Below are 18,358 nucleotides of genomic sequence, written 5' to 3'. Positions count from 1 at the left end.
TTTGCATCAACTTAATAATACAAGATTAACTAAATTGCTACCAAAAACTAACGGGAGTAAGATTAGTGGTGAGTTGGCTCATTGTTTATTTTAATATTGTGAGATTTATCTTAAAAAAAAAAAAAAAAAAAAGCTCAACAAAATATCACTTGAACCATCTTTCATTTAGCATTTATGGAAAAAAAAAATGGCATTATTACATACAGTCCATACATAATTTGGTATGATAAAACAACAAAAGGTCAAAAATTAGGTTACATCTATTGAATCATGAGTACAGTAACGTGAATATTCCATATATTAATGAAATTTGTTTGCTTTATTACTGTGCAAAACAACATATACATATCTACTGAATGTGTAAGAAGTACAGTATCAGCGAATGGGCCCCCATAGTGACACAATACTTGTCTTAAATGTAATCAATGACTGAATGTTCCTATGAGTACTCCTCCAATTTCAAAACAGCATTGAGTATTGAATCTAGCCGAGACGTGATGGCTTACATGAAATACACATTTCAAAATAGTTACCCTGTTATGTGCCTACAACAGTAAGATACTATCATTTTAGTCTTTGCTGGTGTTTCTAATCCATATTCTGCCTTTCAATAACATATGAAGTAACCAACCAGGTCTTGCATGAAAACTGCAAGAACATTGTTCCCCCCTTGAATATTGTATCAGAGGACCACTGCAGGGCAAAATAAGAAATAAAACCAGTCATGATTTAGAAAAGAAACAGGCTAATTGATTGACATGAATTTGTTAAACGTAGAAAAAAATGCCCTGCCCCACGTAGGTCAAGTTGCAACACCTGCTACCGAGGCTCTTAGTCAAACCCTCCGTTTTCATTCATCAGTGTCAACACGTGGCATTGTCAACGCAAAAGAGGGGGATAACACGTCTGTATCATCTGTCAGCAACCAGGTTGCTCCTTAAGTCTGCCTAGACCGAAGAATTGAGTGGCTAAGGTTACAATTTAGAGATAAACAAGCAAGCCAGAAAATCAATAAGATTTTAAAAGGAGAACTTCACCCTTAAATTAAATGATTCAGGGTGGCTTTCTCCTTAAAACTTGGACCGAATTAAACCACTTTTTCTTTTGAAAAAGGTGTGCCCTCACATGTCTTTAAGTTCTCGTGGATGCTCCCCCCTCAACACACATTTTAGTACGAAGTCCTGAAATAGTTTCCAGCCTGTGTGTACCGCTTTGAAAAAAAAAAAAAAAAAAAAAGTTATGAGAACCAAACTGAGAGGCCAAACATGTATCACACAACTTTCTTTTACCATTCATATGCAGTCTGTAAATGTTTTTGAACAATTCAAGTGTCAGACAGATCAGACACAATTTTGATGCACCGTTAACAATGACTGACTTTCCAGGTGGTTTAAAGAAGCCGATCCTGGCCCTGTCATCTCTGGCGTCAACTGGTTCTGACATCTGTCGACATACAACTGCAAGTATATATTGCATCCTTAAACCACAAAGCAGAAGAGATGCTCGTTCTCTTTCATGTGCAGATGCTTTGATATTCATACATTAGTGTGAGATCTTAGAGAAAACACGAGTTATCATCTGATTCGGTGCTGATGAGAGTTGTTTTTTGGGATATACCAACTTTAACTGCTGTATTTCTTCCTGCTACAAGAGGATTTTTTTCCCCAAATGTTTTAAATTTCAAACCCCAAAATGATCCTCATTTATTATGAAATGTTTTTTTGTTTTTTTAGGATGAGTTTAGTATACAAATTGTACTAAAATCAATTAACACACTGCAGTAAACGGGGTAACTGCACGATAGACTACAAGCTGTGCTTGTAAAGGCTGTCCAATCATTTCTGGTATTAGTGAAAACAATAACTCCTGATTATATCTGACATTACAACCCCAGCTGAGTTTTAAACAACAAATCAGATTTATCTGTAACACTGTCACAATTATTTAAAAATACCTGATCACATCGCTCTAAAAACTCTAAGATGACACCCGTGGATCACATGCAGACAAATAGTGTGATGCAATTAGGGTGTGTAGCAAAGATAATGCTTTTCCAAAATGTTTAAAAGGGCATCTACAGTACGTATATACCATCCGCCCTTTCAATGACTCCTCGAGTTTATTTGCATGTAAATTTCCTTTCCTCTCGATTCCTGCTTTCAAATCATGCATCAGTTTGCAGGATCAGACCTCTGAATCCATGAGAAGTCTAAGTCCAGTACCCCTTCTGTGTCCAGCCGATTCATGGCAACAGACCGTTGCTTTGTTAGTTCAGTGACACTGCAGAGATGTCATTAAACAATCATTCATCCTCTCATCCATTCACTCACATCAGCTGGTTCAGGGCAGGCCGACATGGAACAGCCAGTTTTCTGTTTGACCAGGAGGTGGCAGTGTTGATGTCGTCAAAGTCACTGAAGACTCCCAAACAGGATGTTGGTGTGATACTGGGAAGTTGGAGGCACCTTCAGCTGTGAAGCAACCTGTGTGCTGGTGGGCAGTGATCGCTGGAGCCTCGCTTGTTTGTTTGTGTGTGTGTGTGTGTGTGTGTGTGTGTGTGTGTGTGTGTGTGTGTGTGTGTGTGTGTGTGTTTTTCCGTCTTTGTACGCCGTTTTGTTCAGAGCTGAGATGAAAAGTGGAACACCGTTAGCTGGCGGTCCCTTGGTGCTTGAGGACCGTGTAGACGTTATCCACTTTGCTCAGCCTCTCAAAGAACGGGATGAGATCCAGCAGCTCGGTGTCGGACATGTCGTCGAACCACGAGGCCACAGGCACCTGCATGAAAACACAAAATATCAGCACACACACCAAGAATAGTTATCCTTTTACTGCTTCCCTGCAGTCACTGTGCAGGATTTAGACTTGCAGAATCAGCAATATAAAGCAACTATCACATCCAGTTCACGCAAGAAAACAGCAGGATTGGTTTGGTTTTAAAGTTATGACGGCAGCAAAATGGTGCATTCAGGAAAGTCTAGGAAAAGAGTAAAGTAAAAAAGTTATCTGAGGTTAGGTCAGGAACTTTCTTGTGGCTACACCCGAAGCCATCACACGTCTCTGTCATGACTTCTTTGGAGTGTGTTGTCCAGAATACTCACTGCGTTGTCGGGGTGGAAGATGTAGGAAGCGGGGGAGTTGTCCACAATGATGACCTTGTTGAGGTCGCGACCCAGGCGACTCAGGTCCTTGACGTAATTCCCTCGGTGGAAGACGCAGGACTCTCGGAAAAGGCGGCAGCGGAACGCACCCCACTTGTCCAGGAGATCAGAGACTGGGTCTGCATACTGAAACAAAAACACAAATACTTTTCAATGGATACACCAGGGAAAAGTTTTTCTCAGCTCTGTCTGAGTAGTGATCAAAGCTCCTTCTGATATTTAACGGTAAAGCTAATTCACACTTCTTTTACGAAGTCCAGTAATATATACTCATTGTCACCTTTGCTAAACTGGCAGTGAACAGGACGCACTCAAACAGCTCTCCCATCCTTTTGAGGAACTCATCGACGTGGGGCCGCTTCAGGACATACACCTGGAACACACAGGAATCTTCAAACCAGCTTCATATGCACCTCACATTTTTATATAAGACATGTTTGTACAAATCACAAGTGCCTGAGGAAGTGTGATGTTTTCTGTTAGTGTTCAACTTAATGCCAAATGACGACTGGAAATTTATCACTCCAACAGGCAGATGTTGCATTCATGTCTGACGTAAAGAATTTTTATGGATATTCCAAACATTAAATCAAAAACATCAGGCAGCTGAGATTTAGATATGAAGCTAAATATGAAAATATAGGTCACAGCATTTGGCTCCTTGATGTTCCTCCCGCGTTTTTTCTTCTTATTGCTGTGTTGGCGGCTGAGGGCGGCGTTCCTGAACCAAGTCATCCGGAATAGGCTGTGCTTGTCTGAACAAACCTATCCTGGATTACTTGAATCAGGCCCAGACCCATGGTATGTCATCAGTCTCCAAGCAGCCATCCTCATATCCCTTAAAACGTTGACAGCACCTTCTAGGCTGAGCAATTTCTACTCAAGAGAAGTGCAGTCACACAAACCGAATGACGCTGAGGTGCTGTCCCGTTGACGGACGGCAGATGTTACATGTTATATGAACACTTCTGAGCGGGACTGTGATGCTGGCATTACCTGGTGTACTGTTCCATCTATTTCCACAGGAATGATGAAATCTGCATTGTTCACAGGCTAATAAAAGGACAAAAAAGGCGATTTTATTCAACGAGACATGAACACTTCCACATATAAGCTGTCTAAAAAGGGAACTGACTGTGGTGTTGTGGCAGGACAGACGCAGGTAGAGACAAACAGTCGCCTGTGTGTGTATACATGCGGAAGAGACTTTGTTTATTTGGCTTTAAGAACCAGCTAGTTTAGGTTTGCCATTTGCCAGCGACGGCAGAAATATCACCATCAGAGCCAACAACAACCAGATGGAGGAAATTGCCTGCGTGTGTGTGTGTGTGTGTGTGTGTGTGTGTGTGTGTGTGTGTGTGTGTCACTCTTAAATATAACTGCCTGATGATGTGATCATCACGTGACAACTATGTGTTTCTAAGCCTTTAAATCTGTGGGTTCCTGCATCATCGAGGAAATAAAAGAACACTATGTTGTACTTGCACGTAGTTGCTTGTAATTCATTCAACCATATATTTTTCTTCATCCTCCTTACCTTGAAAGAGCTGTGAACTAACGTCTCATCCAGATCAATAACCACACAGATCTTTCCCGAGTCTTTTGACTTCAGTGGAGGCAGCAGTGGCTTCACCTGAATCTAAAAGTACCACAAAATTATATTTCCCCAAGCGTGGGCACAGAAAAAAATCATTTTCTTCCTGACCTCTCTCTCTAGGATAGACTTTATATTTCTACTGCTGTCAAAATAGGACTAAAAAAAAAAAACGGAATTTAATCCAACCAGTGAGAAAGAAGTAAACACACCTTGGAGACGGAGCCATTCTCTTCGACCAAGAGAGGGGCGTTGTTGTTGACTGGTGGCGGTTCAGGCTGGTCCCGACACAGGCAGCAGAACAGGCTGGAGAACAGGCCTCTGCTCCGGGGCTTCTTGGAGGACAGAGAGGGAGAAGAACCTGCACAAGAAGAAGAAGGAAGACACAAAGCTTACTTTTTATAATTTCATAACAATCTATAGATTAAAAAGAAAAAAACAGCGAATTACAGAATAATCAATAATGAAAGGATTAAGTCCAGTTGATTACTAATCCAATAAGAAACCAGTGTTTTTTTTTGTTTTTTTTGAAGAGCTATATCCCCCAAAGGGCACTCAAAAGACCATCAGCAATCACCAAACTGACTTTAGACATACTTTATAAAATAAAAACAGCACCACTTCCTGTCCTATTTTGAAATAACTACTTTAGCCTCAATCCTCCGACAGTGCCACTTGACTGATGACTCCCTGCTGTCAGTGACTGTATCAAAACAGTAAAAAGGACACCCAGCTCCTTCCCTAATACTTTTGTCATGTGCACAACAAACCCTCCTGGAGACGCACATGCCTGCCAGGAGCTCTTGCGTAACCGCCTCTCTGATGTCAGCAGAAAACAGCCTCCACCACCACCAATGAACATGTAGCACTTTAACACTTGTGGTGGTGTTGGCGAGCAGGCATTACAATGGCATTTCAGGCTCATCATGAGTTTATTATGGGCTGCAGTGTGCCAATTGGAGCGAGACAGATGTCGTATGACCACATATGTACGTTCTTCCTCCTTTTCTGTTTGTGCTGAGAAAGTTGTGTATTTTTTTTCCCCATCAATTGTATTTTGTAATTTGTATCTTCAATTCCTTTTTAAAATGTAGCGGACGTAGAAATATGATTTTTATTTTATTTTATTTTTTTACCACATGATTAGTTTAAATTAGTTACTAATTAGTTGATATCAGATTTATTTTTTATTTTTTTTATTCATTTATGACTTCATCTTGCCATGTTGAAACATCAGCAGGGTTAGTGGTTGACCTCAATAACTTCTTACATGCAGAAATGTTACACATCTAAATATTCAGCAGACATATTTTTCCTCAGCCACAAAAGCTTCTCTCACTCCTTCAAATGATTTCTGCTCTCAAACGTTTGCAGCTCCAATCACTTGGTCCGAGTGTGTCCCATAAACCTGACTGCTCCTCACTCCTCTGCCTCCCATTAGACTTTGTTTCTGTCTCTTTATGCACCGTACTCGCTCTCGCCGTCTGTCCGGACGTGACTGTGTTACCAACACACAAACCTCTGTTGTCCATCTCTCACGCCTCTTTCATTCCCTCTCTGCCATTCCCTCCTTCTCCATTTGTGGATTCAAACCCCGTCTGACCCTCCGCTGGCCTCTGCCGCGCTCAGGGCAAAACAGGAAGAGGAAACAGACGGGTATCAGTGGAGGAAGCTGCTTGCCACCACGTTTCAGTGTAGTAACAGTGAGTTTGTGATGCTATTGTTCAAGTAGTTTTCTTGCGAGGCAATTGATTCCTGTATAATTATCAATTGTAAAGTGCCGTTTTATCGTCACTTTCTCTGTAATTTAAATTGTTACAAACAACTCTTATCTCAAATAAACAAAGATAATCCCAATTTGTGCCAGATTATGTTACTTAATTTCATGAGAACTAATAAGCGAAACCAAAGAAAGAGGACATTTGTACATGTCGTCTCTTCACCGCTTTGTTTCCCTGTTCACTCCCTCATGCCTTCATTCACTCCCTAATGTCCATATCATTTCCACTGTTCACTCCCACGTCCTTATTTGCTCCGAAAGAGCAGGGAAAAAAAAAAATCAACTAACTGGGTGCTGACTGTTATACACAGTTCATTTATACTAAAGGGGCATTAAGAGGCTGACAAAGTAGCATCTAATTGATGGAGCAGAAATGAATATACTGCAGGCATAAAGGAAAGAAATTTGTTAGGATATTTCTTCACTTAAATCAAAACCACAATGTATTTATTGCATGTAACACTACCATGTGCTATACGGTGACACACTTTCAGGCATCAAGCTCCTGTAAATGACGACAAGTATCAAAAAGTTACAAAAGCTTTAAAGATGGGACATTTATATTTGTCCAATTCAACACATAAAAGTGTCATAAGTGTTATTTAAGAAGAAGCATCACATTTTTTGGTATCTTAAGTTGTGGTTCTAAACATTGTGTTGAAAACCCTTCAACACGTGTGGCTTCAAACACATGAAACAGCTGTTTGATGTGTATCGCTTTGTAAAAAAAACTTCAAATCCTCCTCTCGCTCGGAGCAAAAACACATTCAGACCTGCTGTTTGTTTTCACGACACCAATATTTAAACCTAAATAACACAGGAGAAAATATGACTGCAAAATAAATACACAACAAAGCAGGTGTGAGGAACGCCATCAGACGCGTTACTGTGTGTTCAGTTTGTTGGCAGCCCAGCGAGCACGCACACATCTTAAGTGATCATCAATTAGACCGTTTGTTGTCACACTGAAGAACTGCGGCTTCTCAAAATACGATTCATACAAGATCAGATGCATCTCTACCAGGAATAAAACATATTTCCTCAACACCGATGATGAATTAGGCAGAAACATGTTCCATCCTGTCGCCTGACTTATCAAAACTGAAAAATCCTCCTCAGAGTGAAATGCGCTCAGGGTGCGATGCTTTGCCTTATCAGTACATTTCATCAGTACATTTTAAAGCCTGACATTGTCAACGCTTTCCTGTAATCAACACTTCCACTGCCATCCTGGATTTTTGTCTGCTTCGCTGGCGGCTCGGCTTCAGTCATTTATCGAGCATTTGAGCTGATTTCTGCAGCTGCTATGATTTAAAACAATCAAACACAACAAAAGAAAAAGCCTTTTCCACTGATTAGCTTCTTTACTCCAAACGTCTTTAACACTCTGGTTTCATTAAGGCATAAGGGCCTGACCCATGTGTCTGATAGTGCCATACTGCAGCTGACAATATACTTCACATTAGTCTTGATAGTCTGGTTTACAAAAGAAAGTGCAAAAGCCTGTGAAACAGCGGCGAAGACTTTCATGTGACGATAAAACTCTCCAATAAAAACACAGACAAATTAAAAGTTTCATTGGGTTTTTAAAAGGCAGTCTTAACTTCTCAAGTTAAACGAAACACTCTGTTAAAACACAAAAGAATAAAAGAGCTGCAGTTTGCTGCAGATTCACAGGAGGAACCTTCGTCACGTCAACGCTGATAGTCAACAAGATTCCTCTGCTCCTCCGTTCGAGAACCGGTTACAGAAGCAACATGGTCACAGTTTGTGGTAAATAAATAATGAACTGTCACAGTAGGAACGAGTATTGTGACGGCTTATTTCTAGATCGGCGGGAAATGAGAAATGCAGAAGGAACAAATGTTAGATCTGTCGAATGATTAGCATTTTTAACCTCCACTTTTAACATCGATTTGTCTTTCTGAGACAATAACACCAAATAAAATAAAATGGTTTACAGATGTAAAAAAAACACACAAAAAAAACACGTGCAGTCTCACCCAGTGTATGAGCGTAAGAAACAGGGATGTGCTTTCACGTAAAGTTCATAATAATATCTATAATTCTTGAAATGACTCGGAGGAATGAACGGTAATATTCGGATTTCCACGCAGCAACAACAAGTGCGGCTGAAAACATCTCAACAGTTAAAGATGTGTGGAAGCGCTTTGGTTACAAAAGTTTAGATGTGCAACAGAAATGTTGGTTTGAAGACAAACTGTTGTTGTTGACGCTAAAACACTTGCTTAGTTGCAATTGCACCTTCTTGAAATCAATAATAAACTCTTTTTTTGAAGTATTTTGTCACCTCATCAAGAACATTGTTATCGCAGAAATACCCTGAATTACCGTGATATTATTTTCGGGCCACGCTGACCTTTGACCCCACTTAAGTTGCTGGGTTCTTATTAAAAAGTACACATCAGTCTTTGTGTTCAGCATGTTGAGCAACGCCTGCAGCAGACCTGACCCCGAAGTTGAGAAACACGGACTTACTACATCAGAACTGCCTTTGATGACAAGACGCTCATTGGTCGACTAAATTTGGCCTGCAGCTGAGAAGTAGATGTGCATCTCAGAGGTGCACAAACGACAGTCAGAGTGAGGTCGGCTCACCGTTACGTTTTTCTGGGCTGTTTTTAATGATGTAAAATCGCGCCTGAACTCAACAAGAACCACAGAACCACAGAACCACAACTGTAAAGCTCCTCCGAATGCGACCTGATCCGACAGTGAAACAAGAAGCCGAAGGTTTTCTCTTGATTCACGAAGCTATAGTTCACATCAGGTCCGGATCTCTTTAGGCAGAACAGAGTAAACATGCTGTTCGATACAGCGGCCGTGTGTCCCAGTGAGTAAACATGTCCACCAAGCATGGGGACAAGGTTACGTAATAGATAAGGCTACTACACATTTACAAGGAGGCCGCTGTTGACCGTTTCAACCACCGATCATCTGCTCGCATCTATTCATATCCTCCCATGTCAAAGCAGGTAACTGTGGATACAGCATGTGTGAGTAAAGCTGTCACCTCCAGCCACATTTTAAACATCAGCATGACTGGAGTGATGACTGATGGGTCAGCTGATTATTCAGTGACCTGCGTTTACACTGGTATCTCTGTGGTTTGTGTACAGTGGCAGAGCCCAGAAATCCATGCTAGTCAACACACAACTGATAAAGTGAGTGTCACACTGCGGAAAATTGGAATTTCCGCAGGCCTTTCATTTAGTTAGGAGGGATGTGGGCTCAAACTGTAGTGCAACTAACAATTATTTTCATTATCGCTGAATCCGTCATTTAGTTTCTCGATTGCCCAACAAGGTATCTGGTCTTTAACATGTCAGGAAAATTGGGAAAAGGTGTTTCCCAAAACCCAATGTGCAGCCTGAAGCGTCTTGTTCTGTCCGGATCAACATGAGATATCCAGTTTATTAACATGAAAGACTACAATTCACATTTAATAAACTGGACTCAAAAGTATTTTTTTTTTTCCATCTAAAACTGACTCTGCATGATTCATCAATTATCCGAATAGTTGGTGATTTACTTTTTGGTCAATCAACTAATCGATTATCATAACTTTCAGAATATTTAATGGAACTATGGTGCGGATTTATTGTTCTTATTGCCATAAAACATCTCTAAAACATGCCATGTCAATTTAAAGTGGATTCGTGGCGCCTGCGGGGCATGTTTATGTTTCTATTCAAAGTTGATAAATGTTTCGATCAAACATCGGCACGTCATTTCCTCTCCTATCATAACAGGCCGAAAGGCCACAGCCATAATGTCTGCAGAAGACTGACCGATTTGGAGCCGCGGCTTGTTTTTCGGTCCACTTCCAGGAGCGCGGCTGAGTTTGTGCAGCGGCGCCGACTGTGACATGTTACTGTAAGCAGATCACTGTGCAGCCCCGGAGCTCAGGATGGTGGACTCTGGTGGACTCTGGCTGACTCCGGCTGACTCCGGCTGACTCGGGAGCAGTAAAACTTTTCAGCGACGTGCCTGCGGAGGACGAACATGAAGACACTCACCCCTCTCCCCCGCGGCTTTGTTCCCCTCTTCATCCCGGCTCACTTGCGTGATTATTGAGGACGGATTGTCCATCGCACCCGGGTCTGGTCCAGAGTGCTGACCTCACACTTTAAAGTTGGAGATTGTTCGCCGACTCGGTGCTGCTGCATGAAACCAATGTACCGTGAACGCTGAATCGCTCCGGGAAACGTCGCAACAAGTCGCCGTTACAGCGCGCCCATTACCTCGGGGAGGTCCACTCAGATGCCCCGCTTAAAGTTTGACGCCTGAAACTTGCAAAACATTTGTCAAGGAGTTGGCAACTTTGATTCAATATGGTGCTCAACTCCGCTCGCAATTTCAAGATACAAACATGGAGGTTTCAAGGCTTCCCATTTCACTTAAAGTGGCGCAGTAAGGGGACGGCGGTGCACGACGCTCCCTCAGCGGGCGACGACACGTTTGACGACGATCCCTTAAACTAGGCCGAAACAAAGTTGGTCAAAAGTTGGCAAAGCTGATATATCAGTCAGATATATTGGAGTAAAATGCCGCCTAAAGTCACACATAGATGCAGTTTCCCATCTGAACCTCGGGTTTTACAATGCGACTATGAACGGCTGAAGGGGGAAATCAACGATTTACAGACCTGCAGATTGCAAAGCGGACTCGGTAACTTTAGCTGACGGTTATGACATGACGGCGTGAACACCGTGCTGTGTGCGTTTGAACCCGCAGCTTTACGTTACGTGTGTGGAAATCGCCGTGAAATGACCGATATTGCTTAAAACCTGTTCAAGAGAGCAAAAAAAAAAAAAAAAAGTCCTGCAAGAGAAGCAGCATAAAAAACAAAAACGCCCAGTTTGGGTCCCCTTGAAACTGCCGAGATTCAGGGAGCGTAGCGCAAGTGCCATCCCTTCCTTCTCCTGTGTGTATTTATTCTGATCCAAAATATTAATAAAGGAGCAAGAATGACCAATTTTGCACAGGTATTTCTTTTTTTAATTTGTCAATAGAAAGTAGACTGTCATTTATGTATTGTGCATTTACTCGAGTACTGAATTGAATGCACTTATTTGGGCATTACAAATACACTATATACTTTCCGAATATTTTTCAAAATAAAAATACTACTTTTAACTACATTTACTGAACAGCTTTACTTTCTATCACTTGTGGAATAATTATTTAGATCGCTTACTTAAGTAAATAACTTTATACTTTCAATGCACTGCAAATTGAGGGAAATATTGTGCTATTACTTCATTACATGTATTTCAGTTTTTTGTTATTTCTAGCATCAATATTTTTGTGTGAAAAATATGATCAACAGTATCATTTGTTGTAATTATCTCTATGACAACATTAAAATACTGCTCATATTTACCAATCAATGAAGCAGTGTTCCAATAGTTTGTATGCAATAAATGACAGCCTCTGCATACCTCAACATTTTTTTAAAATCCTATCAAAGTACTCAGAAAAAAGTTAGAGACCTGAAGTGCAACTGCGAAGCCCAAAACAGCATCACACTAAGAGATAGAAACAAGTTAATATTCCCAATTGTATCAATAGTTTATTACATACTATCTCATAAAAACATGTTCAACTTGTTCCACATATAAACACCGCAAATTGGTACATTTACAAATCTTCAACCATCCAAATTCATACAAAAAGGGAACAGAGCAATACACAAGACGTTCTATTATTACAAGGACTGCATGTACTCTATGTATGCATGTATAAACATATGCATGTAAGAATCTATATGCATCTGTCTGTTCTTGTAAAGTCCAAATACTGTAATCAAATTTTTGCTTTGTTTAAATAATTCACCACTTGTGGATTCGAACCAATGGAGACACATTTACAAGAGAAACATTTTGGATATTAATCCGATTCAGGCACTGACTGGGTGATCAGGATTTGAGCGACCTGACCGACCGATGGGGAATACTGACAAACCACAGCAATTTACCAGAGTGTGATTGTTCCGGGTAAAAATGTTATCTACATTACAGACTGCTTTTCACAGTTGAGTTTTAACCACAGAACGAGAAGTTGTACTACAAATTCCTAGCTCATCCTAAAGTAGTTCATGTTTATTGTGTGACTCTTAACACCAATCACAAAGACACTCCTTATTTGTTTTCTTTTTTTTTTTTGCCTTGATGCTAATTTGAAAAGTGAATCAAAAATGCTCGTGTGCGCACACACACACACACACACACACACACACACACACATGCAAATAAATTAACATGAAAAAAGTAAACAATATCCGAAGAAAAAAAAGAAAAAAGAATATTTTTGGTTTTGAGTTTTAAAATGTGTGATTAAATGCAAAAATAAGATAGCAGCTTAAATCATGGTACATTCACATGAGTTGTTTACTACCAAACTGTGTGACATAAACAATGTTACGCAGTAGAAGTACTAATGATACACATGTTCCAGGCCGATCGTGCAGAGTGGAGGGCAATGCTTATCTAAACCAAATATTAATGTGCAATTTCAGAATTCACAATGTGACTGAGAAATTGTGCAATTAAAGCCAAAGAACATCCTGTGTCCTTTCATTGGATGAACAGTTTATGAGCAGTCCTGAACATCAGTGATTTGATAAACACATCGCGGCGGTCTGCGTCTCCTTCAAGGGATTTGTACTTTTGTTTCTTCTCAGAATCCCGTTGGTGTTGAATCTTGAAGTATCCCAAAATAACATGGACTTCTGTGTGTTTTCTCAGGATGGAGGATTTCAGCTTCATCCAGCTGTCTGGCTGTCCCTTGTGCGTTTACTGCTGCCTCATTTGGCAGGCTGACATTTTTCATGCAGCGGTGCTTCAGAGGAGTTCTTGAGATGCAAATTTTTTTGTATTTTGCTTTCTTTTGGGCAGATCCAACTCTGCGAACTCGTGTCTGGTGCTGCATTTTCACCGTCATCTCACTTGGGGCTGGGAACATGAGGTGCGGTCCCAGACGCCGGAGACTGGGGTGAGCTCTGGTAGGTGCGCAGCAGCACCTTGTGCTTGGTGGCGCCTTCTGTGCGACGGCTTTGTTGTTCCACAAGGAACTCCTTTAGCTGGCTGGAGGTGAAGGTGAGAGTCTGTCTCCTCAGCTTCATCAGGTAGGAGTCCTGCAGCCAGGCTTGTGTGAAGCAGTCTCGTGTCGTCGGACGAGCCCTGAAAACACACAAAGGTGCAGAAGTTAGCATCTATTCATTTTTCCTTCTTAAAATAAGTGTATAATCAGCTATTGTCAGCAATCACCATGGGTAACTGCTCAACATCTTCTTAAGAAAGGCGGAGGCACTTTGGGACACATTTGAGTACAGTTTTGTGGGGTCAAACTTTGCCATCAGGATTTTGGATTCAACATGTCGAGGGTCCTTATCATCGAAGGGGAGCCGACCACTCAGCCTGGTGGAAGATAAGAAAAGCAATGTTCGAGAGGATTTATTTGAATTAAATCAGTTATAAAAATAAAAGAGTAATACTGAACTGTCAAAGAAACTAATTCCACAGACTCTACTCTTAAGGTTTAAGATGTCATTAAAAGAAAAGAAAAGAAGTGTATTTAAAAACTAAAAAAAAAACGTACATGATGTAGATGACCACTCCAACTGTCCAAATATCTGCAGGAGGACCAATCACTTCCCCTTTCACCACCTCAGGAGCTTGGGTCACAATGTGCAAGAAGATGAATTTAAAAACAAATTAAGAAACAAATGAATTGTTCTTTTGCTGTCATAATTTCTTGAATGAAGGTAACCTGGTGTTTCTCCTCACCCATGTACTCCAGTGACCCCGGTCCTGAGTCCTGATGTTTGAGGCTGAGGGGGTTGAAGCTCTGAGCGCTCCCAAAGTCCACAATCTTGATGGCGTTGAGGTTGGTCACCAGGATGTTGTCGGGCTTGAGGTCCAGGTGGAGGACACGGCGGTTGTGGAGGTACTCGACTCCCTGGAGAATCTGGACCAGGTAGCCAACCACGTCGTCCTCGGAGTAACGGAACCTTTTGTGAGAGAGAAAGGAGGTTCTCAAATGGTGAACTCAATAAATAAATACATGTTAATGAAAAGAAATTCTGTGTATCTCAGTACGAGTTGTCTCATCCCCCATCCCACCTGTCTATGAGGCTGTACAGCAGCTCCTTCCCGGTGCAGTACTCTGCCACCAGAACCAGGTAGCGCGGGGTGACGTAGGCTTCGTGCAGAGCCATGACCTTCTCGTTGTGGAGGGATTTCAGGATCTCGTACTCCTTCAGGATGTCCTGCTTGTTGTCCTGACTGTAGGGAATGATCTTGGCCATGTATATTTTACCCGTCGTGTTCTCTCGGCACTCTCGAACGACTCCAAACCGACCCCTGAACATGTGACACACGAAAGCAACAACAAAACAGTGTCCACGATATGCCATTTCAAGTCAAAACAACATCTAATAAAAGATCAATATTTCCCTGACACACAGGTCAATATTGTCTCACCTTCCTTTCTCATCTAGGAAAGTGTACGGTTTCTGAGGAACCCCCTGTCGCAGAGCAGTGGAGGGTGTCGCGCGTCCTGATGGGGGGCCTCTGGTGGGGGTGCTGGCTCCGTCAGCGATGGGGCTCAGGCTGGATGCCTGGAGGACTTGTGGAGAAAAGGACGCCGGAGTCGGGGCAACCCGAGCAGTGGCGGTGGTTGTGGGGACGTACGTGGGCACTGACGCTAGTTTGATGGGGGTTGAAAGTGGAGTTACAGGAGCAGGTGGGGGTGATATGGGTGGGCTCTGGGTCATAGGGGTCACCACATTTACCGGACTCTGGGGTTTGGGGAGGACAAAGGGTGGAGGTGCTTTGACTGTGGGTGAAGGAAGAATGGAGCTTATTTTTGGAGCGTCCTCGGTTGTTGCGCCTGCAGACGGTGATGGAGGGTTTGCCGAAGGGCTGGGGGGCAGAGAGGACGGAGGGGCAGGAGTGACCACCATCCTGGATGGCAGAGATGCAGTTTGAAGAGGAAATGCAGCACGGGAGGCTGCATCTTTAGAAGAAGAGGAGGTGGAGGAGATGACGGAGATTGTTGTCCGAGGACCGATGTTCTGGGCTGGTTTAAGTGGAGGGACAGTCTCGGAGGAGGTGACCACCGGTTCAGGTGGGGTTGGCACTGTTTTTACGACGGCAACAGCTGGTGAAGCTCCTCCAGCTGTGGAAACATCAGGACTTCCTCAGTGTGTTTATTAGGGGAGCTGCTTTGAAGTAATTATTGCGTTTAGACAAAATAAATGTGACAATATTGATATATTGTTCATGATATGTGAAGGCTATCTTATTCGTCATGTAGCTCTCCCTTTAATATTTGTTTGTACCACACCAATGCAGACAGTTGTGCCAATTAATGAGCAGGACTGGATTTTCACATGAATTTGCATTGACTTTCTATAGAGACTTTCTGTTACCTGTTGAGTTGAGGCTGACGGGAGCAGAGCAGCTGCTGTACGGCCCCTGTCCGGCCTTGTTGACGCAGGAAACTCTGAACCTGAAAGTGCCGTCTGGTGGCAGGTCGGTGACGTTGTAGTAGCAGTCGAGAACACCAGTGGCTACAGATAACCACTTAGAATCACCTGCAGGACGGAGGGGAAATAAAGTGTGCTTTATTTGATGTTCCAGTGAACCTTTATGGATAGACAAAAAAAAGTAATACATTACATATTTTGTACATATTGTATTCTGGAGATTGGATTAATGATTCTTGTGTAGTGGATTAGTAAAACGTAGCAGAAGCTTGAAAATAAACCCTAATTTTCTCTTTTCTGTCTTTGAATGACAGACATCTTGTTGTAGTTCAGATATTGAACACCAGATGACAGTGTTGGCAAGCTCATAAACTGGTGATCTGCGCATGCATGTGGAAAAATAACATTTCCTATGCTGACATGGTGAAATGCCGACCTGAATTAAAATGATAGTGACACAGTATTCTGTAAATATCTACGTCAATGCTACCTGGCAAAGATCAAACTGGCAACGGGGCCAGAATTAAATCTATCACACCAAAAAGTCCAATAATAATCCAAACATTCGTGGTCTGCTACTCCAAGTTTGTGTGACTCCATTTCCATCCACCACGTTATGAGATAAAGATGATTCATCGTGCATAATGACGAAAGTCTCTGACAGCAGCACTGGTACAGACTCTATTCCCTCGTGGACTGATTCATTTTCTCCGTCTGAGTGGTGTCTATAGATTTGGAAGCTTTATTTCCCAGGAGCCTTCTCCTCATACGGCACAAAGCTACACACTGTCTGAGCTTTTGAAACACTGCTGCCTCCTAGGAGCTTGAATCCTTGAGTTTAATTTGATTTTTGCCTCATTTAGGACATCATAGTGACAGTAGCACTCAAAGGGAATACAGTTTTAAAAACAGCAAAGAATCCCACAGCTTTTTCGAAACAAAATATTTATATTGGGATGAGCTGAATGCTACAACAAGATAATGTTAATACTCAGGCACCTTCTGTTTTTCTTTCCAGAGTGTAGCTGCATGGGGACTTTGTGTCTGCTGGCTTCCACAGCACCAGGGCTGTGTTGTTATAAGTCTGAGGAACTTCAGGGGTCCCTGGTCGTTTTGGGACACCTTGAGCAGTGGAGAAAGATGAGAGGGGTGTTGGAGAATAGAGAAAGAGACAAATTAAAAAAATTAGGTTGGTATACACTGTAATAAGGCCTCAGGGGGCTGCAGAAGGAACTTGTTTGGTATCACTGCAGTGTGCGAGGTTTTACAAGTGTCAAGCTGTTTGTGGTTGGTGGGATGTATTTTTTACAGCACTAACTGTGTTTTGCGTTTCCTATTATGTTGATAATATTTTAGTTTTTTTTCTGTATAATCACTACTTTTGGCTCAGTCCGAACAACCTGTAGGTTTCCTCTTCCAAATGTTTAACTTTCACTGTGTGTTTCTCAGGCTGGCGCACAGGCACGGACAATAGAGACAGTGCAGACGAGATAGGCTGTCTGAAGACATCAGTAACAAAGAGGAGACAAACTGCATCCGTGGTTGAAATAAGTAATTCTACGTGTCCAAAGCCAGAACAAATCGGAGAAATATATTTCCTCGGAAGCCTCAAAAGTCTCATTATTATTTTTGCATTTGTGAGCAGCACCAGCAGAACCTAAGCACAGCTGCTCTCATTACACACAATCTGTGCAAAGGCACGACTGGAGGCGTGAATATGACCTGCCAAAGTTAATTTCAATCATCATGCAGAAATTTGCAGGGAACATCATTTATTCTTCTCACATGATGAATATGAACAAAGGAAAAAACTCCATTAAGTTAATCTACTGTAAAGTTAATCTGTTGACATTAATATTAATTTAAGTTGCATTAATATTCATGCCACTCTCACTCCAATTAAAATTCAATATAAAATAAATGCCGTTATGAAAATTACTGTCTATGAAAGGCAAGTGAGCAGCTCTTCCTCCGATCAGAAAGCTAACTTCATGTTGTAATTTGCAGTGTTGACATTATTGAAGATTTTACACTTTCCTATGAGCGATGGGCCAAACAAAATTCTTACATGCTATGGAGAGTGTACAGGAGGTAGTGACGGTAGCTATTGGGTTGGTAGCTACACATTCATACACTCCAGCATCCCTTTGGCTGGACTTCATAACCATAAGAAGCTGCCGGCCATCGGGGTGGGAGATCAGGGTGATTCTGTCATCCACCTCCAACGATTTCCGATCTGGAAAACACAAAAATATCAGCCAATAAGCAGCAGTGTTTGGATGACGCTGTGATTTTATCATTCGAACTAAAGT

General features: G+C 41.9%; 2 protein-coding genes across 4 annotated transcripts in view; both read right to left on the bottom strand.

Moving 5' to 3' along the window:
- Window positions 1-145: 145 nt before the first annotated feature.
- On the bottom strand, window positions 146-11,241 carry LOC138207223 (carboxy-terminal domain RNA polymerase II polypeptide A small phosphatase 1-like). 2 transcript variants are annotated; one of them, XM_069164316.1, is made up of 7 exons: window positions 10,573-11,241; window positions 4,965-5,113; window positions 4,696-4,797; window positions 4,155-4,211; window positions 3,439-3,531; window positions 3,099-3,284; window positions 146-2,775 (listed from the first exon to the last, which is right to left on the bottom strand). In XM_069164316.1, exons 1-7 carry the CDS (start codon window positions 10,643-10,645, stop codon window positions 2,647-2,649), a joined length of 789 nt encoding a protein of 262 aa, XP_069020417.1. In that variant the 5' UTR covers window positions 10,646-11,241; the 3' UTR covers window positions 146-2,646. The 2 variants fall into 2 exon arrangements, with proteins under 2 accessions (XP_069020417.1, XP_069020416.1); XM_069164315.1 differs by lacking the exon at window positions 10,573-11,241 and adding an exon at window positions 10,345-10,566.
- Window positions 11,242-12,108: 867 nt separating this feature from the next.
- Window positions 12,109-18,358, bottom strand: part of spega (striated muscle enriched protein kinase a) — a 41,301-nt gene continuing 35,051 nt past the window's right edge. For both annotated transcript variants that reach the window (XM_069164311.1, XM_069164312.1), the window contains exons 34-42: window positions 18,115-18,282; window positions 17,046-17,168; window positions 15,990-16,154; window positions 15,040-15,736; window positions 14,680-14,919; window positions 14,344-14,567; window positions 14,156-14,231; window positions 13,825-13,974; window positions 12,109-13,737 (exon numbers count right to left, since the gene is read on the bottom strand). In XM_069164311.1, the coding sequence (XP_069020412.1) occupies window positions 13,500-13,737; window positions 13,825-13,974; window positions 14,156-14,231; window positions 14,344-14,567; window positions 14,680-14,919; window positions 15,040-15,736; window positions 15,990-16,154; window positions 17,046-17,168; window positions 18,115-18,282 (2,081 nt within the window). In that variant the 3' untranslated portion in view covers window positions 12,109-13,499. The remainder of the gene's footprint in view (window positions 13,738-13,824; window positions 13,975-14,155; window positions 14,232-14,343; window positions 14,568-14,679; window positions 14,920-15,039; window positions 15,737-15,989; window positions 16,155-17,045; window positions 17,169-18,114; window positions 18,283-18,358) is intronic.

This window comes from Embiotoca jacksoni, unplaced genomic scaffold (assembly GCF_022577435.1).
Source record: "Embiotoca jacksoni isolate LCO1_2020_lvr unplaced genomic scaffold, fEmbJac1.0.p SCAF_30, whole genome shotgun sequence".
In the NCBI taxonomy this organism is placed as follows: domain Eukaryota; kingdom Metazoa; phylum Chordata; class Actinopteri; family Embiotocidae; genus Embiotoca; species Embiotoca jacksoni.
Note: the sequence above shows the minus strand (reverse complement) of the source record. Positions and strands in the feature narration are given on the sequence as shown.

Coding starts and splice junctions, on each gene's coding strand:
- LOC138207223 (XM_069164315.1), bottom strand. CDS start 10,423: ATGTCACAGTCGGCGCCGCTGCACAAACTCAGCCGCGCTCCTGGAAGT. Junction 4,212..4,695: donor TAGTTCACAGCTCTTTCAAG/GTAAGGAGGATG, acceptor TCCTTTTATTAG/CCTGTGAACAATGCAGATTT. Junction 3,532..4,154: donor TAGATGGAACAGTACACCAG/GTAATGCCAGCA, acceptor TGTGTGTTCCAG/GTGTATGTCCTGAAGCGGCC.